This window comes from Dasypus novemcinctus, chromosome 4, assembly GCF_030445035.2.
Source record: "Dasypus novemcinctus isolate mDasNov1 chromosome 4, mDasNov1.1.hap2, whole genome shotgun sequence".
Taxonomy (NCBI): Eukaryota; Metazoa; Chordata; class Mammalia; order Cingulata; family Dasypodidae; genus Dasypus; species Dasypus novemcinctus.
This window is the reverse complement of record NC_080676.1, coordinates 65,171,484-65,198,512: the sequence shown is the minus strand read 5'-3', so window position 1 is coordinate 65,198,512 and position 27,029 is coordinate 65,171,484. Positions and strand designations below refer to the sequence as shown.

General features: G+C 35.9%; 1 protein-coding gene across 1 annotated transcript in view; it reads left to right on the top strand.

Moving 5' to 3' along the window:
• Window positions 1–27,029, top strand: part of P3H2 (prolyl 3-hydroxylase 2) — a 184,946-nt gene that overhangs the window by 147,510 nt on the left and 10,407 nt on the right. The window contains exons 4-13 of the mRNA XM_004469615.5: window positions 4,531–4,662; window positions 6,703–6,845; window positions 7,189–7,278; window positions 9,213–9,253; window positions 9,890–9,984; window positions 16,511–16,638; window positions 17,252–17,347; window positions 17,891–18,041; window positions 18,913–19,030; window positions 20,672–20,747. Of these exons, the coding sequence (XP_004469672.1) occupies window positions 4,531–4,662; window positions 6,703–6,845; window positions 7,189–7,278; window positions 9,213–9,253; window positions 9,890–9,984; window positions 16,511–16,638; window positions 17,252–17,347; window positions 17,891–18,041; window positions 18,913–19,030; window positions 20,672–20,747 (1,070 nt within the window). The remainder of the gene's footprint in view (window positions 1–4,530; window positions 4,663–6,702; window positions 6,846–7,188; window positions 7,279–9,212; window positions 9,254–9,889; window positions 9,985–16,510; window positions 16,639–17,251; window positions 17,348–17,890; window positions 18,042–18,912; window positions 19,031–20,671; window positions 20,748–27,029) is intronic.

Genomic DNA, 27,029 nt, shown 5'->3' with positions numbered 1-27,029 from the left:
ATGATCTCTAAATGACAGACAAAAAAGTTGAAAAATATTTTATAGGCAATAGTGAATGAATATCTTTAATATGAAAAGGGAGCCCATAACTTATTATTAGTTATAGTTATTTATTTCTTAATTATCGTAGTAATAGTAACAGTAATCCTTACCAACACCCTGTAGGTAGACTTAATGTTATCCACTTTCCCCTCCATTTTGTATTATAAATGGGGAAATTATATCTCAGAAAGATGAACTAATGTGATGAGCATGAAGCTGGGAATCAAGCACAGGCTTTTCTGAATCTAAAGCCCATAGTTTAAAAAAAACTTTTTTTTGATTAGAGAAGTTGTATAATTACAGAAAAATCATGTAAAAAATACAGCATTCCCATATACCCCACTATTGTTGACACTGCCTTAGTGTGGTACCTTTGTTACAATTAATGAAAGAATATTTAAATTGTGCTCTTAATTATAGTCTATAGTTTACATTAGGTGTATTTTTCCCCATAAACTACCCATTATTAATACCATCTTTACTGTGCTTCATTTGCTATAATTCATGAAAGAACATTTTCTTTATTGTACTTTTCACTAGGGTCCATCATTTATAATAGGATTCACCTTGTTGTACAGTACTATGTTTTGTCTTTTAAATTTTGTTCTAGTAACATAAATATGACTGAAAATATCCCCTTTTAACCACATTCACGTACATAATTCAGTGTTATTAATTACACTCACAATAATATGCTACTGCCACTACCATCCATTTCCAAATTTTCAATAATTTCCAAAGTTTACCATAAAAGTAAATAAAATTTGGTACAAATTAAGCATTCACTCCCCATTCTCTACCCCAGCCCAGACCCTGGTAACTGATATTCCAGTTTCTAATTCTACGAGTTTGCTTGTTCAAATTATTTCATATCAGTGAGATCCTACAATATTTGTCGTTTTGTGTCTGGCTTATTTCATTCAGCACAATATCTTCATGTTTTATCCATGTTGTTCCATGTATCAGGACTTCATTCCTTTTTACCTATAGCCTATATTTTTAAGGTCTATACAGTTGAAAAATGAGCAAAGGGTTATTTATTCAATATAAAATGTTTAATAAATATTTGTTGAGTACATATTGTGTTCTAAGATACGAACATATGAAAACTAATTTTCACCTTCACAGGTGTTCGAAGAAATGAAAACTAATGAACTCAATTTTTTCTCCTCAACTCCCAATGTTTTCTGTCTCAATATAAAGTACCCCTCATGGAGGAGCTTAAGTCAAATCCCAGAAAGTTATCTTTCATTCAATATCTCCTTCAATTACTACTCCCATCTGATTTATCACGAAACTTTGATAGATGCTATCTCCTAATAACACTTAAAATTTCCTTGTTCTCTCCACCCCTTTTGCCACCACGCTGGTTCAAATCAACAGTATAATTTAACTAAGCCACTATAATAGCCTCTTTGCTGATCTTGCTTTATTCAGTTTTTATTCTGCAAACAGGTAGAAAAGTCTTCTTAAAAATATAAGTCTGTCCATATCACCAACATTCTCCTCCTTAAAACCCTCCAATAGTTTCCACTGCTCTTGTAATAAAATCTAAAATTAGCATAGGCTTTCATGATCTGGGCCCTGTCTATGTTTTCATCCTCTCTTTTTTTTTTTTTTTTTAATCTCAGTGATCCATTCCTATTGGGTTTCTTTTAGTTCCTTGGATATACCATGCTCATTTTCCCATCCAGGCCTTCAAAATGTTGTTTTCCTCTATCACTTAACTAGCTTCCTTATCTTATTCAGTGCTCAATCCCCAGTGCCTATATATAGACAGTGATTAGAAAAAATATATATATTTGTATATATATATTAAGTATATGTATGTTTATTTAATCAGTGGGTTGATGAATGAATGAAGGAGATGACATCTTTATCAATCATATTTGCATAAATTAAAGCGTTATTAATACCCCATGTTTGTTGGGCTGTAGAACTTAAATTGATAAGGTCTTTTAGAGGAAAAGTGAGGCAGTTATCTATCAAAGTTTAGACTAGGAATTATACCAGTTCACTGAAAAATTTTCTAATATTCAATTTGCAAAATACCTGATTACCCAAAATAAATTCATTTCACCTAAAATCAATGCAAATATCTGAGTTAATGGGGATTTTTTCTAAAGGTTTTTTTCCCCTGAGCCTCTGCCATTTCCCTGCATTTTTGTGAGCACCTCTTATTTGCATATATGTTTTACATGTTTTTTACATTTCAGTTGCTGAATATTTCTTTAACAATCTTGTATTTGGTAATAGGTAAGCTTTCCTTCATCACAGTTTACTAACTTGTATTTCTGGAGGGTTTTGTGTCCTTTGTCCACACCCACATTCGTTCTGCATAAACCTATACAATCGTCACTAAATAGCTTTGGCAAATATCCTACATCTGTTTTAGGAAATTTGACTGATAATTTCCCACGGATTAACTTTTAGTGATTTTCTAGAGGTTACAACAGTATGTTGTTGGAAGGGAACATTGGAAAGAACAGATTTCTCCTAACTCAGGCTCTTTAATTCTTAACATAACCACCTCAGCTTCCACTAAAGAAAAATGATGGAAAAAAAAAAGTCATGGCCCCTTGAGTCCAAACCAAATATTATCTATTACAGAGATATGTGAAGTCTTCTCAGGAATTTGAAGCAAATCCAATTTATTATGAGAAGGAATTTTCTAAGTATTCCTGTACAAGTGTCTTGGATCTCAATCTTATTAAAAACATATTACTTGTAAAATGATATTTGGCATAGAAAGGAGGCAAGAAATACAACTAATAAAAAGTGATATGACAACTCTATGCAAATTCATATCTGGTTAAAAATTATCCTAAATTAGGAATAAAACTGACTTTTAGAATACAGAATTTATTTAGAAACCCAAAATATTTGAATCTGAGTATTAGGAGAAACATTAAAATTGGAGAAAAGTGCAAATGGCTTCTGGATTTTCTCGATGAGGCCCTAAAGGGTCTCATTTTGCCATTCATACTTTCCTGCTATTGTTATCATGCTCCAAAAAATAATTTCAGTCAGATATTGAAGGTAGGTATTTCCCCACCTTTTTCTTTTGCTTGTTATTTGAAAGTAGGAGGAATAGGTGATAAGAAGGTAAAGAGCCTACAAATAGCCAGTTAAATAGAAGAAAAGAGTTAAAGGGTTTTTTCTTGTTTCTGTGTTTTTCTTAAGAAATAAAACAGCTAGCTATTTATGTCTAAAATGCTAATGAAATAAATAGAGCTACAGAACTCATTCTTTTCTCTCTCCTCTCTCCTTGCTCTGTGGGGTAAAGGACCATTGGACTTCTGGGATTCTATTAGTTGTCCTACAGAAGACTGAGTTAGCCAGGTTATATAAAAACTGGCACATTTTCTTACACACCAGAAAATGTACATTTCCTTCCTGTTGTGTTTTGGGGTCCCTATGCAATATGGTCAAGATCTAAGATGAATTCCCACTAAACAAAGGACCTTTTGAAAGAAGGCAGTTGTGGTAAATTAAATTGTATAACTGTGAGGTCAGATGATTTCATCATCACTCTCAAGGGAACCCACTCAGTACAATCATGAGTGAACCATTCTTTCTGGAAAAGACTTTGCCCATCTTCATAGGAAAAATCAAAATCGGGGCAAAATGTTGGAGTTGTTTTTATCTCTAGAATATTAGCCACTTGTGTTTCCTCAGCTCATGCTTTGAAGCAATAAAGCCCAGAGGTAAAGGGGGTGCAAATACCCCTACATTTCAGGACCCTTGCACTGTTTGCAAGGGGAGAAGGATGGGAGAAACAGAAAGGGGAGCAAAGAGAAAAAGTTGAAGTGCTTAATTATATTCTTCAGCTTTCATCCCTTTCCTTACATTACCACTCCCTGCTGTTTTAGAATTAGAGTACTGTACCAGTTTTAGAATGTAAAATTTCCCAGTGATCCACTATTGGTTTTATTTCCCCTTTAGAAAAATTCAGTTCTAAAATTCAGCAAGGGAAAAGAGCAGTCTGCCTTTTTCCTCTCTTCCTTTACTCCCCACTACATGGTAGTTCCTTTCCTGAACTGGACCTGGGCATAATCAGGGTCTGAACTTCCAATTCTGATTCCAGTACACCTCAGGCCATGCGAAGTATCCAGAGAGTCCCCCAAATTGTCAAATGAGAAAGTGGCCTGCTCAGCTGGGAGTGGTGGGGTGAAATGGCCTATGCCACTTTCAGGAGGGGTAGAGAAAAGGGCATCCAGGAAGGGGACTGGGCAAGGCAGAGAAAAGACCATGAGCCTTAAACCTGGAAGAGTTGGTCTCTACTCTTGCTCTACTGATCTCTGACTAGGAGATCTTGTCAAGTCACTTACTTTATTTATCAAACAGTTTTCCAGTTATGAAGTGAAGGTAATGATACTCTAAGGAGCATGTTAAGATGATGAATACCCTGTGTCACTGTGGGCTGTCACTCTGAAGTTTGGAGTTGAGCAGACCAGACGGACACACTTCTCGGGCCTTCTCTTCCAGATCACTACATGCAGGTGCTGGTTTGTCAGCATGAATGTGTAAGGGAACTTGCCACTCGCCCCGGCCGGCTCTCGCCAATTGAGAACTTTCTTCCTCTGCACTATGACTACCTACAGTTTGCCTACTATCGAGGTAAAGTGTGGCTCATCCATGAAGTCTTTTGGGGACTTGTTCATCATTACAGACATTGTGTTTTTGTGGTTTAGCCTTCTGTGTTCTTCAGTTTGTCATCAAAGCAATGGGAGTTGTGCATTCTCTCTCCCACCTGACATCACTGCAGCTCAGGACAAATGATAGAAAGTGAAATTATATCAGGGCAAAGTGGAAAATTTAAAGCTCTGATAATTTCCTGAAAGGTACACACAAGGCTAATACTTTATTTGATTTTAATTTTTTTTAAATTTTCAATTTATTTATTAGTAGGTAATATACTCACATGGTTCAAAGACCAAAGATCATAAAAGTGTCCCTCCTCATCCCCATCAACCTGGTGTCATGCCTTACAGACCACAATTTCTTTTTAACCTTCCAAAATGTTATATAATGTAAACAGCAAATACACACACACACAGGTTTATTTCCCCCTCTTTTACACAGAAGATAACATATTATCTATACTGTTCTCTTCATTGCTTCTGTCATTCAACAGTATATATCAGATATCTTTTGAGTAGGTTGGATCTATGAAATTGCTGTCTCTTTAGGTAAAATATGATCAAATTTGGCAATTTTATGTGGTTCAATCTAATTGTATCAGTACATAGAGATATTCCTCATTAAATTTTATTTATATCTGCATATCATTGCAAAGTAATTTATTTAAGATGTCTATTGAGGGCATGTGTGTTTATAATTTTTCACTCAATTTTATAATGAATAACATTTTACATGAGTCATTTCACATCTGCCCACAAATAACTATAGGATAAACTGCCAGAAGTACAATTGCTGGGTCAAATAGTTTAGTCATTTGTAATTTTGAAAGAGGCTGCCAAATTTTCCTCCATATGGAATGCTATCATTGTTCCATCAACAGACTATATTATCAAACTTGTAGATTTTTCCAATTTATTAGTTGAAAATTTATACCTCAATATAGTTTTAATTTGCATTTATCTTATTGAGAGAGATGGAGCATCATGTGTCTATGAATAGGTTATAGAATTTGGATTGCTGAAATTGACCTCAGATATCATGTAGTCTAATATCCTCATTTTGTGGCAAAGTGAATTGTTCAAGGTCACGTCAGTTAGTGAGAGGTCATAATTCCTCTTTCAGTTTGCTTCCCATTATTCCTCACTAGCTCCAACGTCAAGCTCCCTTGTATGCAGTTCAGTAGTAAAGAAAGTAAAATAATCAGGAAAAATCTTAAGCCAACATTCTTAAGCTACTTCTGCAAATCTTTTCCTTTCCAAAAGCAAAACATTACTCATCATCCTGGCTCTGATGGCAAACAATAGATCATGTGTTCACGTCACAGACAGTGAATGCAAATGAATGGGAAGAGTTGCTTAATTTTTAGCATTCTTACTTAAAATCAAAGTCAGCTCAGATTTTATATATCTAAAGAAGCACATGGGTTTTAAAGAAATCCAATATAGTGGCCTGTTTGAAAACAAGACATACAGAATTCCACAATTTTCTTGTCATTGCAAAATATTTCTGTGGTAAAGAGTTCAGAGTTCAGCATCTTTGTTAATTCCTTTTGATATTTTATTACTGCTGGAATTTTAGCAGGTATAAGTGAGGGATGGGGCAGGGGAACAGTTGCCCAGAGGATTCGGGGCCCTCTGAAGGACTATTGTAAAAAGTCATCAAAGATGTTTGCTTAACCCAAACTCAGTATGAAAATCAGAATTATGTCCTAAAATTCTGTTCTGTTTTCCTGTATTAAATAATATAAGTTGTCAACAAACATCTTCAGGTGAAAGTTTTTGATAATATGCACAAAACATCTAGCCCTAAAGCATCCTGAAGGAAGTGCCTTTTGAATAACTGAAACCAAGTCCTTCCTTTTATCAGTGACTTTCTGCTTACTCTGCCTATCCTTCCCTTATTTTCCCTCTCATTGATATTTACTGCTGACCTCTCACAGACAAGTTGAAGTATCTCTTAAAAATCCTTTGAACAAGCCTAGGCTGACTCTACTGCTACCCCTCCTTGGTCTTTCAGTTGGTGAGTATGTGAAAGCCTTGGAGTGTGCCAAGGCCTACCTTCTGTTCCATCCAGATGATGAGGATGTGCTAGACAACGTGGATTACTATGAAAGTCTGCTGGTTGACAGCATCGACCCAGAATCCATCGAGGCTAGAGAGGTGAGACCGATGTCTAAGGAGAAACTCTTCTTTTTGCCATGTGCTCTGGGGGAGAGAAGGTAAAAATATAGCAATTCTCTTAAAGACTATTAACATTTTAGTAAAGTTTCTAGTATTCAGTTCCTTCAAGCTTTTATTATTGACAAAAGAATATTTTTCTAGTAGGTGCTACTTTGTGAAAATCTTTTGAGATGGGGGCATTGTTAAAACTCTTGAGTGTTTTCTTTAAGCCTATTTTTCAGCTGTCTAATGAAAAATATTTCCACCTGAACTTTTTTTTATCCCTCTTACCTATTATTTAAATATAAATTTTCTTTTTTTTTTCTTTTTTCTTTTTCTCAAGGATTTGGCAATGTTTGTGAAGCGTCATAAACTGGAATCTGAACTGATAAAATCAGCCGCAGAAGGTCTGGGATTTTCATACAGTGAACCGGTAAGAGCAAAAAGGAAAGAAGAAATGTTTATTAAAAGAACTACTGAGTGGACTTTTAATTTATGCTTTCATTTTCTACCCCCATTTGTTGAAAATTTGAATCCCCTGCCCTAACAGAGATTGGGAGGAAAAACAGATTTACTTAAATACATGTGGTAAATGTTAATATGCTTTAATAGATTTCCATGTTGCTGAGGTCCAAAGTCAAAAACAAATGTACTTGGACGAAACAGAAGAAATCTTTATTTTGTACATTATGCATTTGCCTCAGGATTGTTTTATGTTTTACAAAATCTGGATGGAAAATTTTATATTGTTTCTTTTTCTTTTAATTATATGTTTTCATTTTTTTTAAAAGATACTTAGATTACATGAATATTACATAAAAAATATGGGGAATTCCCAAACGCCCCACTCTCTACTCCTCACACATTTTCCCACATTAACGACATCCTTCATTAGTGTGGTACATTTGTTACAATTCATATACACATTTTGGAGCATTGCCACTAAGCATGGATTATACTTTACATTGTAGTTTACACTCTCTCCTGCACAATTTTGTAAGTTATGATAAGATATGTCACGTCTGTTTATCACCTAAACGTTAAAGAGACATTAAAAAAAAATCAGTCAGAATTCTACCTACCATCATGCTGAACTTTCTCCACTTTCCCATGTTGTACTCTATTCATTAATCGTATGCAGATATAACTTTTTCAAAACTAGTATTACTCTATATATAGATACTTGTTTTGGCTTTTATTTTAGAAGACAGCATAAGCAGTTTCTATGTCTGTATGGTTTTCAAAATTATTTTTAGCTACACATATAGAGTTGATGTAAAACAAATTAACTATTCTCCTGCTGCTAGACATTTGAATTATTACTGATTTTTTCCTACCATGCCTAAGACATTCAGCATTTTTTCTTCTATTAAACTATATACTCAGAATAAACTTCCAAGACTATGATTACTCTGTCATCAAAGGATATGGGAAATTTTAAAGTTCTTAAAACTAAATTGCTTTTCTAAAAGAGTTTTCTAATACCTTCACTACTCCAGTTTGAGACAAACTTCTCAGCAATGAGAAATATCATTTTAAAATTACTTGTATTACTTGTATATTATGTACAAAATGATATGTCATTATTTTCATTTGCATTCCTTTGTTCACCATCATCAGAAATAAACCTTTTCCCTTATTGATATGAATTATTTTTCCTCTTATTTGAATTATCTGGCATGTCCTTATTCATTTATCTGTTGATTGCTACCTAAGTTCTTTATATAATGTGCATGTTAATATGTTTATGAAAACCTTTATTTTTAATATATCCTATTTGGAACATTTATTTTTTTCCTTTCTCTCTTAACTATGTCACTTTTTCATTGACACATTTAAAAATAGGATAATTTTATTCTTAATATTACTAATGTATTTCTAATATATATTTGTAATTTCTAATGTAACATTTCTAATTTATTTATACCCTATCCTACTTATTATTTTTTAAAGAATTGCATTATTTCTAAAAACCCCAGAAAATGTCACTTCTTCACGTTATGACCTTTACAAATGATTAACCAAGAAGGAATTTTGTTTTGTTTTATTTTATCCATAAAACCTTAAGGAGTTGTGCTGAATGCCACACAATTACAAATTACTTACTTGAACAAAGGAATAGATGCCTAGGCTAATTCCATGACTTTTTACCCATTAGTGTTCCCTTTGCCTTTGCCAAAATTGGATCAACCTTAGCCTTTCAACAAATAAAAATGAAAATAAAAAATATATAGTGTATCTTCATATAGTATGCAAATTTCCTAGTATTTTGGGTATTTTGAATTTTTAAGTGTATATTTTATTTTATTTATTTCTGTAAATGATGTTACAGCAACAAAATTACAAAGACTTTTTTATTTAAAACAGAATTATTGGATCAGATATGGAGCCCGACAGGATGAGAATCGGTGAGTCATCCATTAGTACACAAACTTTATTTTTAATGAGAAGAAATACTTAGATTCTTAACTTATTATAAAGAACTTAGCTCTATGAATTAGACAAGGCAATATAGTTAAAGGATTTCTGAGCTGGGAATTAGGAGCTCCACATCCTGGTCCCAGCTTTCTCTGCTTCCTCTGTGTGACTTTTAATAATTCATCTACCACTCTAGGTCTCGTTTTTTCCTTAGATGAAGGAGTTGAATAAGATGATTCCTGAGAACTAACATTCTGTGATTCCAAATCAAGGCATGATTCTAGACACAATGAGAGTTCCTATAAAGATGCACAAACCTATTTTCTTTCCAGCTCCGGGACTCAAGTATAATCTGAAGGGGGTTAATTTATGGATCCAATTAATTGTAATAAAGATTGCTAAGAAAATTTAGAGGAGTTTTTAAATACAACACACTCACTGAGGGAACAGAGAAGAACTTCATGGAAGCAGTGATACTTAATTTGGTCTTGAAAGATAGGTGGATTTTTGTACAACCAAAAAATATACCAATATAGAAATCATAGACTATCTGGGTAAAATATCCTTTACCTTTAAAAATCTTTAATCAGTGGAAAATTGCTATTTCAACTTTTTTGGATGGGCAGGGTCCCTTCAGGAGTGAATGTGGAGGAGGCAGAAGTTCATGGATTGTCAATGGGAAAAAAGTCATCACCCAAGATAGAACGAGACCTAAGAGAGGGTAAGTACCTGTTTACTGTTCACTCTTAGAAGACAAGGAGCAGATGGTGCGTGATCAGTTCTTATCCATATCAAGGCAGAACCCCTTACTCTGGAAAATAATGAGTAGAACTAAGCTATTACAATTCATTAAACTCTGAAAGAAGGTTTAAAAGCAAGAATGTTTCAGATTTTTGGTGTCCAACAAAAATGCTTCCAAATTCACTCTCTTTTCTATTCCCTATGACAAACCTGTGAGCTAGGCAGGGATTGCATTGTGATCTCCATCCTTGAGCACCTGTGGCTTAGGGAGGTTATATGACTTACTTCTGTCACACAGTGAGTAAGTGCCAGATAGTGTGGAATAGACTATGGAAAGAGGAACTTGAAGAAGCTTACAGTTACTTGGGCTATCAGATTAGTTAACTGATGCTTGAAGCACACAGAATCTGAAAATCAAGTGGAATTTGAGAGTCAAGTGGAATTTAGATTGAATTGACACAGTTGGGGAGGGAGCCATTCCAGTGGGAAAACAGAGCAAAGGTGTAGATATGGAGAGAGCAGAACATTATGTGGATGCTTATAGAAGATTAAAATTAGTGGAGACACAAGTGGAGTATGGCCAGTAATAGTTTTTAAATCAAGCTAAACATAATTATAATTATAAATTTTAGCAAGAGTAGTACTAAGGGCTATAGTAATTTTAAAAAATTACTTCTATATGTTTTTTAATTTTTCAAAAACAATTTAAAAGCAACTTATTTGAATTCTAGCAGCATCTCTTATGAGACCAGTGCCCCCATTTCACAGGTAATAAAACTGAGATTTAATGAGATTAAGTGACACATCCAACATCAAGCATGCATTTGAACCCAGGCATTTGAATCCAAATCCCATTTTTTCATCTATACCTGCTGCATGGAACACAGACGTATCCAGATATCCAAAATGTATCCCAGTATGGATTAAATAATTGCAAGATAAGAAGGAGTTTTTAAAAACCTGAGGAGTACAGTACTCCTTTCCCCAACACAAGACAGTTTGTCAGCACATTCCTTTAACTGATTTGAAAATGCCAGGGCCTCTACAGCTCTCATATTTCCCAGCCATTTCCTTCCTTAGTTTCCAAGTCAGTATGAGGAGTAAACAGGATAATATGTTCATCAAATCTGACCCGGACCTCAGATTGTAGCCACAAAACCCAAGCTGTTTTACAGTTGCCAGAGAGATTCATGGTCAGCCAGAGTTCATGCTGCTTTTCAAGTCAAGAATCACCCAGGAAGTCCATGCCAGTGAGTCAGCATTTTGCTGTAAAGGTTTGGGAAACTCCAGGGTAGTTGCGAAATTTCAATGCATTTTTTTTTCCTGGCTAACCAGGAAGACTAATGGGAAAAGTAGAACAGAATTCTGCATTTGATGGAGGAAAAAAATCATGATTGGCTCAGTCACCACATTCTACCATTTTGGGAGATTTTTTTTAGTTGAGTTGGCCAATGGAACTGAGGATCTTCTCTGTGAACCCACTACAAATCCTTCTGCGTAATCACCAGAGATCCAACTAGGATCTAAACTAAGAACAGTGGTAGATAGGGACAAAGGTCCCTACCAGAAAACACTTTCATACTTAGTCTGGCTGAAAGCAGATGTCAGGAAGCCAGAAAAGATCTATGCTGCACAGGTTAGAGTATATTTCAGACTTTTTCATCTTCCACAAAAAGAGATTGGCATCTACTCTGGTTTCCTAACAGTGTTTTGTATCATTCCTGTTGGATGGCTTCTAAACACTGAGAAGAAAATAGCCTGGGGCTACCCTTCTCCTATGAACTACCAGTTATCCAAAGGTCCTGCTAGATAATTACCTCAGAATCAGGGAGGCTACATTAGAAATACCACTGGAATTGGAATCAGGATGCTTTTGCCCTAGCTTGTCTACTCAGATGTGATCCTTGGTAAATGAGATCAAGATACTCAATCACTCAGGGCTTCATCTGTCAAAGAAGGAGGGTAACTTTTGTGAGCTGATGAATGTGAAAAGTCTTTTGTAAACTGTAAGTAGCTGTACTTATTTGAGGGCTTGCTAGTTTGTACACCTCCTGGGATGACCTGACATTGTGGTATTTATGCTTAGGTGATCTTTCTTGCCATAAATCACAGATAGGAAGCACTGGGCCACCTTCCACAAAGAAGCATTTTCCTAGATGATCCCTCTTTACTGCAACCAGAGTCAGAGCCAGGCACATACTTTATGAATGAGAGAAGACTTGAGTTTTACTAAATCTCCTTGGGCTGTGGTTAAGAGTTGGCTGAAGCATCAAACCAGGCCCCAGGAACCACAACTTGCTGGACTACATCTTTATTTTTATTTTAATGTTTTTCTCTGTTTGGCTAGTCATCTGTAGGCTTGGAGACTCACTTTTTGAATGGTGGAGTTTATTTTTCTTTCCCCCATTCCCTTTTGGTCTTGAGTAGATAGTTCTTTCGTTTTATTTGTGTTTTGTTCTAATGGGAATGTGGGAAATTTCTCTATAAATCTCTGTGTTTGTTAAGAATTATATTGCTGTGTGGAAGGCAATTACTAATATAGATTCTCCTTGAATCCGTAAGGGTTTAGGCTTTTAGGAATCCCTCTGTACTCAGTTCCGTCACCTGATCTTTGTATGTTCCCTATAGCATGGTTGGAGGAATTTTCAACATCCTGGTATCTGTCCTCTAAATATACTCCATTATGCCATGTGCTTATTAAGATGTGCTGCTCAGACCTGACCAAAGTTTACCAGGCATAGCTTTTTAATTTAATAATAATAATAATAATAATAGCAGCAACTACTTAGAGCTTAAAAGTGTTTGGCACTGTTCTAAATGCTTTTGTTTTAGTAACTTTAAATATGTACTTTGAAAATAAGCTAATTATATTTAAAGCAACATACATTTAATTTAGAAAACTAGGAAAATATAGCAAAGTATAAAACAACTCAGTTCAAAGAAGAAATGGTAGGTGGGGTGGTGAGGGACTAGGGACATTAATACTTTTACCTCTCTTTTATTTCTGACTTTATACATCTAGGAAGATTTTATTTTTCTTCTAGGCTAAATATTTAAAAATATGATTCTCTGCTTTTCAATCTGCTTTTACATTGTTTCACCATTTTCATTAAAATGGTGCCAGAGAGAGCCTCCTTTCCTAAAGCAGATCTGAGGCCTAAAGAAGAGAATTAACTTATGCCATATAACAACTTAGAAAGACTTGAAAGGGAAACTTGACTCTGTAGACTCGTAGGCTAGGCAGCTAACTATACATGACTAAAGATATTAGTGAAAATGATATTGCAGGGACAGATGCTGGACATTATATATCCTCCCATAACCCACTGAATATCCTGAGGGAAGAGTGTAAACTCCAATGTAAACTATTATCCAAACTGTGCAGCAGTGCTCCAAAAAGTATTCATCGAATACAATGAATGTGCCACAATGATGAAAGCGGTTGTTGATGTGGGAGGAGTGGATAGGGTGTGGGGTATATGGGAACCTCTTACATTTTTTAATGTAACATTTTTTGTGATCTATGTATCTTCAAAAAAATACAATTAAAATACTATGGAAAAAGGAAAAAAAAAAAAAAACAACTCAGTTCATTAAGCCCCTCAGCTGTCTTCCATTTCTATTTGAGTTTTGTATCAGTCATGCTTTTTCAGTTAACCTAAAAGTATCTTACCTTTCTTGTTGGATGAATAACTTTTTATATTTCTAAATGAGAGCAGAACATGCAATTGAGTTTTCCAGTTATTTGAAGATCTTAATTTAGCTATTACTTTTAATCAACTAAATAGGATTAGAGCAACCATTTCCAAACTGTGGTTTTTACAAAGAGGTTATCAATTGCTGTGAAGCAAGTTACTACAAACTTACTGGCTTAAAATAGCATACATTTATTTTCTCACTGTTTCTTTGAGAGAGGAGTCTGGAAACTGCTTAACTGGATCCACTAGGTCAGGATCTCTCACAAGGCAACAATTAAGGTATCAGCCAGGGCTTTGGTCTCATCTGAGGCTTGACTGGGAAAAGATTTACTTTGAAGCTCATATGGCAGAACTCAGTTCTTGAAGTGTTATTGGGCTGTGGGTCTCCATTCCTAGTTGGCTGTTGGCAGGAAGCTGCCCTCAGTTCTTCACCAAGTGGGTCTCTCCATTATGACCCCTCGTTTCATGGAAGTGCAAACTGAGAAGGCAAAAGTTTCGCTATTATAAAACATAACCACGGAAGTGAAATTCCATCCCCCTTGCCCTATTCTGTTAGAAGCAAGTTAGAGCCCTGCCAACACTCAAGGGAAGCAAATCACACAAGATATCAGGAGGCAGGGATCATTGGAGGCCATCATGGAGAATCTGTCTGTCACAGAAAAGGAACGAAGGGAGGGAAAGTGGGGGTAGGGAGAGGAGAGGATGGGAAGGGAAAGTTGGGGGAGGGGAGGGGAAGAGAAGAGGAAACTGTTCAAATCTGAGAACTCTAGTTTATTATATCTGTTTTGGGGAGATTCGTAACAACAGTTCACATACTAAAAGCTCTGAGAAGAATTCTAAAATTTCATTTAACTCATCATTTTCTAAACTTACATGATCAAAAACTTTTCACCATTATTTTTTTTCAGAATAAAGTTAGATTATATTGGGGAAGAATTTATTTTTTTTCTATTTATCCAAAGGAAAGAATGTGTTCCTTAAAGTCAGAGCTTATGGACATAATCTTGGAATCTACTAGTTCTTTATTTATACATTATAATGATAATTTTAAAAATTAAGAGCGATAACAATGACCACTTTATAGCCAAGTAGTGCCACGAGATGTCAACCTCTGTGGTGTGCTCCCAGTCACATCAGCACGAATAAATGATAATACTTCAGTGGTCACAAAGAAACCAGAAATAGTGTGTGAAATGAATTTATAACATAAGGGAAGCAATAGCACCAGTTGAAAGCTAAATGGCATCTTGGGACCTTATAAGAATAAAAACAGTGTAGGAGTTTAAGCAGAGAAAAGTTGTGGTAGAATGGAGTCTTCACACAACAAAAATACTATCTGGAATGCTGACTCAAAAGATCCTGGGACAGAGCACTTTATACAATATTCATGTTGAAAGTGGCTTTTTAAATTTCAGTAGCATAACATCAACCTTTCCATTAATATTGGTAATTTGAATTTAGTTGATTTTATGGTTTTGTTTTTATTTAATCTTGTGAATTTGTTTTGGTTTAAGTTATATAAAACTATATAAATAAATAATGAGTAGATAGTTTTATGACTGCAAATATGGATGTACCATTATAGTAAAAATAATGTCTGCACTGGAACTCCTTGGGGAAATTATTGCTTAAACAGATAACCATATATTACTCAATATTAAGAAACACTGATCTAAATACTGTCTCACTATTTTAATATTCAATTAATCATGGCCAGTAGTGAATCTTTTCCCTAACTATGCTGATAAACATTTATATAGTGCTTTCGTTAAGTTTGATTAATCCATTCTGTAAAGCAGACACCATTTTCAGTGAATTCTTCCTCCTCTACGTGATACACTTTAGGTGACCGTGTTGGTGGTCACTGCTGGGGAAGAACTGTGCTCTCCCCAACCCCACCACCTCCATGGAGAGCTACTGTTCTTTACAAGCACATGTTGGGTCCCTCAGGATTGTACTTGGTTCCATCTTAAAATTTCTTCATCATACGATCAGAGGCTTTGTCCTTCAATGCATTTTTACTTGAGAAAAGGACATGTTTAGATCTGGATTGTGTAATCTCACCGTCTAAACCATGGTCCACTAGCCTCACCTTCTGAAGACCACGTGGGGCTAATTTCATAAAGGATGGGTTCTGTGTGGGGAGAGACCAGGTGCCCAAAGGAAATCTGAATGTGCAAAAAAACAATGTAACTAATTTGCCCAGAGAGCATTGAATAATAAATACTCCCAAAGCAAAAACATGTATAGTCAGTTAGGTGTTAAGGAGAATCTGGGAAAGGAACTGGTCGCTTGGGGGTGACTGTCCTCGTGGTGCCTGCCTGGCTAAGGCATTGCTCTAGACACCAGTAAAACTGAAGTGTAGATGCCGTGCCTGAGGGGCACAAACATTTAATCGAGTTATTGTAGATAATGTTGTAGCAGGGGTCTGAAACAAGGGCTGTGGGGGAGGGCGAATATAACTGCTGACGGCATTCAGGGAGGTCTTCTCAGAGGAAATTCCTCGAAGATGCCCAGTCTACTTTGCATCATTGGAATCAAAAGGAAAAAGAATGTTTAATTAAACCCAGAATACTATACAAATGTAATCTCTTATTATATATATATATGGAAATCTGGTAGTCAAACATCTCCCTTTTTGCCTGAATTCATATTGTTTATCAGGCTTCCCAATTTGTAATATGTGTTTGCATTCCCCAAAATTCATGAGGAAACTGACCCTCCTCAAACTCCACACTGAAAATTGATGGATGTACCCCTCCCTGAGAACAGAGGTAACAGGAAAGAGAATATGTTCTGTCTCTTCAGGTGGCCCCCTGCTCTACGAAAACATCACGTTCGTCTATAACTCAGAGCAGCTGAACGGGACACAGCGGGTTCTCCTGGATAATGTCCTGTCAGAAGAGCAGTGCCGGGAGCTCCACAGTGTGGCCAGTGTAAGGACCCACAGAGGGACGGGCGCCTGACTGGTCTGGCCTGGCCTGAGCCTGGTGGGGACTGAGCTTCATTCCTTGATCATGGCCTCCTTTGGAGCCAAGAAGAAGGCCTGGAATCTCAGTTTCTTTAGGAGAGAGACACTGATTGTGGATGCACTTTTGTAGCCTTAGGGTTGGGATGATGTCACTTTTCATGGGTGGGATCTGGAGTAGCTAGTGGCTTAATTCCTAGGACAACAGCCATGCAGCATATGCCCTACCTGTTGATACAGTCTCTGGGAAAATCCACTGAAAGTATAAATGCCTGGAAAAATAAATGTAAGTAGCAGTGTTCCTATATCTTAATCAATGATTAACCAGTATATTAATCATTAACATTCTACTTACTTATAAAAAAAAGTGGCTATATTTTAAGAAATAAAAATGTAGAATGAAAGCTAAATGAAGATATCTCTTTTGATTAGGAGAATCAATTATACTAGGAACCTGGAATAAAATGGGCTTAGTTCTGAGTATTGATTTTGGTTCTCAACATTCTGGCAGCCATAAAAAGGGAGAACTGGTGAATTTATAGTTGTCATAGATAAAGCATCTTCTTGTATTTTGCTTCCAGGGAATCATGCTTGTTGGTGATGGTTACAGAGGAAAAACTTCACCTCATACTCCCAATGAAAAGTTTGAAGGCGCAACTGTCCTGAAAGCACTGAAGGTAAAGTTTTAATTTCTTGGTTTGTGTTCCTACATATCAATACAAGACCTTCTGTAAAAGGTAGATATAGGGAAGAGAAGAGTTTAGAATACATACTTATCAGGATGGTTGAAGGGAGCAAGTATGACATGGCATCTTCATTGATTTAATCATTCATTTCTTCAGTCATCTATTTATCAAATTTTACATTTCTTAAATTTGTACCTGATAAATAAAATATCACTACTGTCCTCAAGGAGCTTAAGCACTATTAATTAAAATATACCCAAACAAGTAATTATACTCTAATGCAACAAGTATTGTTAGAGGAATGAAGAAAGTGTTGAGAGAAGATCGGTGGTAGTGATTAACTTTCCCTCTGTTATTGGAAAGAGCTTATTTCAATGGCTCATTATCCTAACCAAAATCCTTAAGCATGGAGTTATATTCCTATTAGATAACGGAGAGAGAGCCATCCTAGTTTGTTTAATGACATATAGCATCTGTTTTTCTCCAGCCTTGCAACCAGCCCCAGTGGTTTCTAATGTTCTTCTTTTTCTTCAGTTTGGTTATGAAGGTCGAGTCCCACTGAAGAGTGCCCGCCTGTTCTATGACATCAGTGAGAAGGCCCGAAAGATTGTAGAATCCTATTTCATGCTGAACTCAACCCTGTATTTTTCCTATACACACATGGTCTGCCGAACAGCCCTGTCTGGTGAGACTCCAGAATCTGAAGGTGTTCCATTTTGCCCACAATGCACTGAGAAAGGAAACAGTGCAAAACGAAACTTATGACATTTGAGAGGAATAATTTACAAGAGTTCTAAAGTTCTAAAACTAAACTAACTCTTATATTTCCCTTCCTTATTTTCTCCCTCTTGTCACATAAAGTTCCAGAAGAACTCACTTCTGCATATTTTCCCATTCAAGTCCATTTCTCCCACTTGCCTTAGTCATTCAGAAAAATGCTTTTCAGCTTTTCACGAAACCAGGAAACCTGGAAATTACAGTTATATTATGTCCAAAAACACTGAATGAAAGCCTAGAAGATGAAGGGTTTCTTGAGTAAGGTGCTATATAATAGACAGACTCCTCATTCCTTGCTCATTTCTTCTCTAATTCCTCTCTTCTGTCTCCATCTGCATAGCAGGTAGGGATAATGCCACAGGAGTAGATTTTTATACTTGTGAAGTTACAAATGAACTGAAGTCATTTCTTATTTACATTTCATTGCATCTTCATCCTTTGAATGTCTTACATGTAGTATACCCCATGAAATGCATGACATTTATGTATTTATAGTTACAGTTAGTTATAGTTGTTATAGTTGTTATATAGTTAGTTATAGTTATATGAGAGCACTTTTATAACTGAAGAGACAGGTGTGACTGGCCCATCACATCAAGTTAATATGAAAGCTGGATTAGATTCTCTCAACTGTTCCTTCATGTTCTTTCTTCTGTTCTGCCCTGCCTTCTCTCTACCCAAATATCTCACCAGGAATGGGAGACAGTCAAATTGTCAGCTTTGCTGTTGGAGATTTCTGCACACCATCTCTCATTCTTCCCTGTTTCTTTTTCTGGCAGGTCAACAAGATAGAAGAAATGATCTCAGTCATCCCATCCATGCTGACAATTGTCTGTTGGATCCAGAGGCCAATGAATGCTGGAAGGAGCCTCCTGCTTACACATTCCGAGACTATAGGTACAGCCCAGCACGTACTTTGAAACCATGCTTTTGTCCAGTGGTTATCAAAATCCCACAGAAACTTGAAAGCAGCTCTGTTTTTCTTGTCATCATGTTCATTTCTGTGAAACGGAGATTCTCAAAGCATCTCCCAAAGCAGCTGCCACAAATGAGAAATGATTTTATCATCTATTTTTTTCTTAAAAATCCATATACATCCTGTTCCACAAAATGTTCATTTTTGCTTTAATATTAAGTAAAGTGTCCACCTTTTTTATCTCATGGCTTTCACTGAAACATGTGCCTTGTGTTATGTGGCTTTCAGTATGAAAACACAAAAGGCGTGGTATCTTGTCACACATAGGGCAGGGATCCCATTGTATTACTTATCTTGTACACATGTGAAGATGTATGTCCACATTTTATAAATGAGGAACTGGAAACTGAGAAGAAAAGATGCTTTCTTTTTATGAAAGAGATATTTTAGCTTGTAAAGAGTCAAGTTATTGCTAAGCATATAATAATGTACTAGTACACTGTGCTCTATATGTTTATCGAGCACCCCTTATCTACAAGGCTAGGCTAGCCCACAGGGAACTGTCTAGCTAGTTAGGGAAAAACATCCTTAGAGATACTATCATGTAAAGGCAGATAAGTAGTGTGGGGCACATTCAGAGGGCTAGAGTAAACTTGGATAGGTTTTTTTTTTGAGGAGGTAAAATATGAAATGAGCTTTGAAATATGGTTAAAATTTTCACATAAGTGGAATAAATAAATACTTCAAGGGCATGACTGAAATTACATTTGCTTTTACTCTGGAGGGTAAGGAGGTCAATTATTTCAATGTTGAGTTCCAAAGAAACTTATTAATCACTCAGGCCAGTCAGTTCCTTACCAGTGTTCAATATTCTATGATGCTACTGTCATGAGCTGATAATAATTAAAATGGCTATAAATTATTCAACTCTGGCAGAAAACTGTATGACTTAAGGATGTCATGTGGTTTTATCCTCAAGCACCCTTATAAAGAAGAAACTTTAGTCCTCATTTTACAGAAGAAGAAACTGAAGCTAAGCTAGAGATGAAATAACTTGGCCAGGTCTGTACAGCTAGTAAGTAATAAACTGGGGTTTGAACCCTAGTAGGCTTTGGAGTCTGTCTATGTTTCAGCCCCAGCTCTAACCTAGGCAAGTTACTGAACATCTACATCCTTCATTATGAAAAGTGCCTGCCACCTAGAGTGTTCACTAGATGTCAGCTATTATTATTATTTGCCACCAACCAGTACTACCTCCAGATAACCAGTATGGCATTTTACTTACCTCTGAATTATTTTCCTTTCCAGCACTACCCAACCCTTAGTCCTTACTAGTACCTGGCATAAGCCAGGTGCTTAGGTAGGGCTTGTAATATAAATAAACATAGGCATTACTAAAAACTTTGCTATCTTCTCCTCTGCCATCAAGATTCCCTCTGGTGGAAGGTAGGAAGGTGTGTCATGGTTCAGATTTCGCTGTTCACCCTCAAACTCAGCAGAGCTGTTGGTTCTGGTCTGTAGCTAGTTGGAAAAATGCAATGGAAATTGCCCTAGGAATGCGGTGTTCATGGCCCTGATCATGTCCAGCATCCTCACTGGAAACTTTCCCTCTCTTCTTATAGTGCACTTCTGTATATGAATGATGACTTTGAAGGAGGAGAATTCATATTCACTGAGATGGATGCTAAGACTGTAACTGTAAGTAACCTATTTTTGCGAATTCAGCATTTTTTAATCTCAGTCTTGCCATTTCCCTTGGACTCACAGACTGTCAGATTTCAGATAATTCTGAGTTCAAGAATTCAAAAGGTGGAGAAAGTTCCACTGCATTTATAGATCATAAATTGTTAGAAATGGAAAGTCTATCAAAATCTCTTCTACTCCATTCCACAGATGGGTAGATTAACAATAGAGATATTAAGGATTTTCTCATGATCATATAACTAGTTAATGTTAGACTTAGAACCAGAACCTCAGTCTTCTGATTCTTTGATGAGTGACCTGATAGAAATATGAAAACACCAGTTCCTCAGAAACCCAACCCTAGGGCAAGTCAAATCATTTTGCAAAATAGCTTTCAAGTAAACTGGTGTTCTGCATGTTTGTATGAACACTGGCCTCCTAACCCCTAGTTACCGAGATTTTATATATCTATACATGGCTAACTTTAGATGAGATTTCAACACACCTTCATAGGAAAACTCAAATGTTAAATTCAATCAGAATCTTCTTAAGCAAATTGGTGCTTCTGGAAAGCCAGCCTACTTAGCACTTATTGAGTATACAGCTAACAAAATTTAGTCTTCAAGCCAAAGAGCATGATCCAATTTGTAGAAAAACAGATTTTCCAACTGAGAATATAATCTTGTTGTGTAATTAATTATGTGTATTTTGTAGATTATGAAATATCTTATTAGTCCATACAAAATCTCAGTTGATAGGGCATGCATGTAATAAACTTCAGGATTTGGCATTAAGTAATTTTTTCTGAGTTTTATAATTTTAAAATAACTTTAACTTCTTTTGCAAAATCCATATATCATCCATGACATAGTACCAGGGTCTAAATAAGTGATATCAGAAACTATTAATTGCTGAGTTTCAAGGTGATAGGGATTTTGTTCAAATTGTTCAGAAATATTGTGATAATTAAGAAAAAATAATTCATATATTTAATGTGATAACATATTTAATGCGATAACATGAAGAAAAATTAATTCGTATGTTTTTGCAACACTTTTTGTAAATAGTTTAAATATTTACATGGGAGTATTTTGATGCTTCATAATATGGGAAATTAAATCAAGTTCTCTGATCTCAGTTGGAGCTTAAAAGCACTATGTAAGATTCTAACTTTTTGAAGAGCTCATGTGCAGAACACATTTGATATCTGAGCTCTCCTAGCCCTGGAAATGAGTTACAAATATGGTTGTACCTCACACAGTTGTAAAAAATATGGAAATGTGGTTGAAAATATTTCTTTGCTTCTTCTCCCTCTAGTGGCCATATTTGGAAATGGCCACTATTTGCAAGAAAGTGTTGCCTAGAAGAATCAGTAATTCATTAATTGTTGAATGTTAGTTAACTGGAATTCTGCTTTTCAAAGATTTGAAAACAGATAATACCCTCTTTTAGACATCTATAACTTTAACAAAATGCTTAGCTGTTTTAAAAAGTCACAAGTACTAAATCTTTCTCCCCAAATGAATTTAAGCATTTTTTATTCAAAAAGCTACAAGTTGAGAGTATATTTATTTTCCAAAATCAATTTTACTTCAGGTTAATGCACATGATGGGAATTTGTTTAGGGAATTCTGTATATAACATAATTCTCAGGTTAGGTAATTCTTTCTTCTGTCTCACAGACAAATTTTACCAGTCCCGATAATAAAGAGAAATGGAGGTCTTGTTTTTTAGATTTCCCTTTTCTGACTCTGGAAGGACAAATGAAGTAAGGAAATGGCCTAACTTGGGTCCACACAAGGAAGTAGTTTTCTAAGTCATTTGCTTTGGGAAAATTTGGAAATTATAATTAATTGAATGTTGGCTGGAGATTTACATTTATTTAAGACATGTACAGAAAAAAAAGACTTTTCTCTTCATCCTCACTTAGATGGATGTTTAAAATCATACTCGAAAGACTAATACTCATTTTTAGCAGCAGGTTTTATTCATGAGACATGAGAATTTAGGGATTTTGTTTTCTCTATGCAAAGTTTGAAGAAGATAGAATTTAATGAGTTCCATTTACTTCATGAAAAGTTAAATTCTACATTATTTGACCCATGTTCTAAAAGTATGTTTACAATAATTTATCCAACCTTCAGAACATATTTTTCCATAGAAATAAATCATAAATGGATTATCACCTCAGCTTGTTTATTCTTCCATGTACCTGATATATAATAGGTGTGCTTCCCATTCAATATTAGTCCTAGAGACCCTTGAAAACCCACACATCCATAACAATTCCTAACCTAATGTGCTTCAGACAGTTAGCTTCTTCTTCTAAACATTCCCAAAGTTCATGTTTAAAAATACTCTTGAGACTTCTCAGAAGATGGTATCAGAATATATAGGCAGGACTCAACTCTCCCCAAAACAATGGAGGAAGGGAAAAAAGCTGTCTATGGAACCTGCTTTGGGTGTCTACAGACCTGGAGAGTGCTGCATACCCCCCAAGAGAGCAAGAGACAGGGAGACAAAGAAATCAAAATGAAAACTTTGAGTTACTAACCGCCTGTGGCTGGGAAGGGCATCCATCCCCCATACAAGGTAAATAGCTTGGATAAAACCCATGGTTCACCACAGTCAACTGAGAGGGGAACAGATGTCTGTTATAAGGATGAAGAAGGCCATTAAACATTAAGAAAAGGGGAAATTCATCAAGAAGAAATAACTGTAATGAATATTTAGTCATCTAACCTGGGTGCCCTTAGATATGAGGCACACAATGGCAAAACTGAAGGGAGAAATAGATACCTGTACAATAAAAGTTGGAGACATTAATACACAACTTTCAGCATTGGGTAGACTATCTGGACAGAGGATAAATAATGAAAGAGAGAACTTGAATAGTATGATAAACAAACCAGACCTAACAGACTTGTATAGACCATTATACCCCAAAATAGCAGGATATACATTTTTTTCAAGTGCTCATGGATCCTTCTCCAGGATAGACCATATGTTCGGTCACAAGACAGTTCTCATTAAATATAAAAATATTAAAAGTATACAAAATACTTTCTTTGTTTTTGAATTTAACTGAAAATCAATAAGGAACAGAAAGGGGGGGGACTACAAATATATGGAGATTAAACAACACACTTAAATAATCAGTGGGTCAAAAAGAAATTGCAAGGGAAATCAGTAAACATCTTGAGACAAATGAAATTGAGAATACAACATATTAAAACCTATGGGATACAACAAAGGCTGTGCAGAGATGGAAATTTATAGCCCTCCATGCTAACATTAAAAAAGAAGAAAAAGCTAAAATCAACAATCTAACTAACTTCATGCCTGGAAGAACTAAAAAAAAGAAAAGAAAGCTAATCCTAAATCAAGATGAAGGAAAAAGTAATGAAGATCAGAGCAGAAATCAGTGAAATTGAGAACAAAAAAAAACAACAAAAATGGCAAAACCCTTGGCTAGACTGACAAAGGGAAAAAGAAGGTGCAAATAAAGAAAATCAAAAATGAGAGGGGGGACATTACCAGTGACCCCACAGAAATAAGAGAGATCATAAGAGGATGCTATGAACAACTTTACACCAACAAACTAGACAACTAGACTAAATGGACACATCCTAGAAACAACCTACACTGACCGTAGAAGAAATAGAAAACCACAACAAACCTATCACAAGTAAAGAGATTGAAGCAATCATCAAAAATTACCCAAAGATGCAAAGCCCTGGAGGAGATGTCTTCACAATTGAATTCTACCAAACATTCAAAGGCCATCTAATACCAATCTTGCTCAAGGGCCTCTAAACAACTGAACAGGAAGGAATGCAATAGCATAGTGATTTCAGAGGTGGATGAAAATTGTGGTGAATAGTATAAATATAAGACTTCTTTTACAATGTGTTAAGACTATGATGATACATGGGAAAATTACGACTAATGTAAATTATGGATGGTAGTTAACAGTAAGTTTTTAATATTTTTGCAACAATGGAAAAAGAAGATATTATATCAATTCTAAGAGACAGTAACGGGGGTATGTATTAGTCAGCCAAAGGGGTGCTGATGCAAAATACCAAGAAATCTCCTGGGCATTATAAAGGGTATTTATTTGGAGTAGGAGCTTACAGATACTAGGCCATAAAGCATAAGTTACTTCCCCCACCAAAGTCTATTTGGAGCAAGATGGCTGATGATGTCTGCAAGGGTTCAGGCTTCTGGGTTTCTACATTCCTGGGGCTTTCTTTACTCTGGCTTCAAGGTTCCTTCCTTCCTGGGGCTGGCTTCTCTTTCCTCTGCATGCTGACTTGCTGGCTCTTCAGCATTAAACTTTAACATCAGAAATCCTTGCATCAAAAGCTCCAACTCTGTCCTTTGCTATGCCTTTTATCTGCCCACCAAGGGGTATGGACTGGGTGGGGACTCCATGCCCTAATGATAACTCAATCAAGCCCAGGTGCAGATCAGATTGCAAACATAATCCAGTATTTCTTTTTGGAATTCATCAATTATATCAAACTGCTCCAGGGTTTAAAAGGCTATGTGCTTTTTCCTTTTGAACTCATAAAAATGTTCTAAAATTGATGGAGGTAGTGACAGGACAACTCTGTGATGAAAATGAGAACCTCTAAGTATACATTTTGAATGTATTGTAAAAACATGGGACTGTATATTACAGAGAATCCAATGGTGAAATAATGAACTGTGGTTAACAGTACAAATGTGAGAATGTTCTCTCATGAACTATAACAAATGTATAATACTAATACAGGGAGTTAAAAATCAGGTGGGGTGGAGGGAAAATACACCAAATATAAGATACAGGCTATAGATAGTAGTAATATTTTGACGATGCTCTTTCACAGTTTGTAACAAATGTTTCATAACAATACAAGGTGTTAGTAGTGTGATGATGTATGGGAGCACTATATGATGATATGCATTTTGGTTTTGTAAGTTTACAACATTTACTATATACTTATTGTTTATGTATGTTCATGTATGAATGATATACTTCAATAACATTTTATTTTAGAAAGTAAATAAAAATACTTCAGTCCTTTTGGTTCCATCAGAGAAAACGTTAAATTTTCCCCAGACTCTTTCTTCAGTACCTGATGCATTGTATGCTGTTACAAAGTCTTGGCAATCATGTAAAAGCAATGGCAACCATCTGTCGTTGAGTCCTAATCAGCAACAGGGAACCAACAGCCCAGAAAATTGAAACTCCAGATCCTAAAGCCAAATACTAGGAAAGATTTCTTATCCTATTTCAGATCCATCAAATATTGGTTTTGCTGTTTCTACATAGAAATTGCACTATAAGTTCCTTCTCCAAACAAAAAGAAATCAGATTGATACTGAGAACATCAGTAATAGTGAACTTCTTAGATTTATATCAGCAGAAGCACTTTGGGTAAAGTTGCTCAAGAAAAGCAACTTTATCTGGCAAAGGTAAATCACTCTTCAAGTATTAGGAATTGAAGAATAATCAGAAAATGACTGCATTTCTCCTCTTCCCTGTATTACACATAAACACACACTTACTCACATACATATCTCTGGGTCTCATACTTTATATCTCCTTACCTTCCATCCTTGACCTTCCATCTGTAGTCCACACAGTCTAGGAGTAACTATGTTATATAGCAGCCAGAGATGTCAGGACATATTCTAAATAGTCATCCTGAGGGTAGTAATGAAAGAAAATAGCCAGGGGAGAGGATGCAGGTCAAGTGGTTGAGCAACTGCTTCCCATGTATGAGGTCCTGGGTTCAGTCCTCAGCCCTGGTACCTAAAAGAAAGAAAGGAAGGAAGGCAGGAGGGAAAGGGAAAAGAAAGCAAGGCGGAAGGGAGGAGGGGAGGGAGGGAGGGTGGGGTATATCCATTTGATTTTGTGCAAAGAAGGAACCCAAAGTTTCTTATAATGGGCATGTATCAACTCAAGTCAATTCAGAAAAAAAGCTAGTTAGAACAGGCTCATCTTATCAAATGATAGAATAATAAGTACCACTTTTTTTTCTTTTACTTTTCTTTTCCAAGATCTAATGAGAATGAGTAAGTTTCTTTATTTCCCAAGGAAGAAAATTGGCATTGACTCACATCAAACAATTAATGTTTTCTTTAAACACAGAAGTGTGGCCCCTGCTATTCAGTACTTAAGCTTACTCTCTTGGAGACCCTATTTGTTGGATCTAATACACTGGCTCAGTTTCCCAGCAGTATCTCTTTTCCTCTCACTGTACTGTTCTACCTGAACATTAACAGATTACTCCACCTCAGCAATGC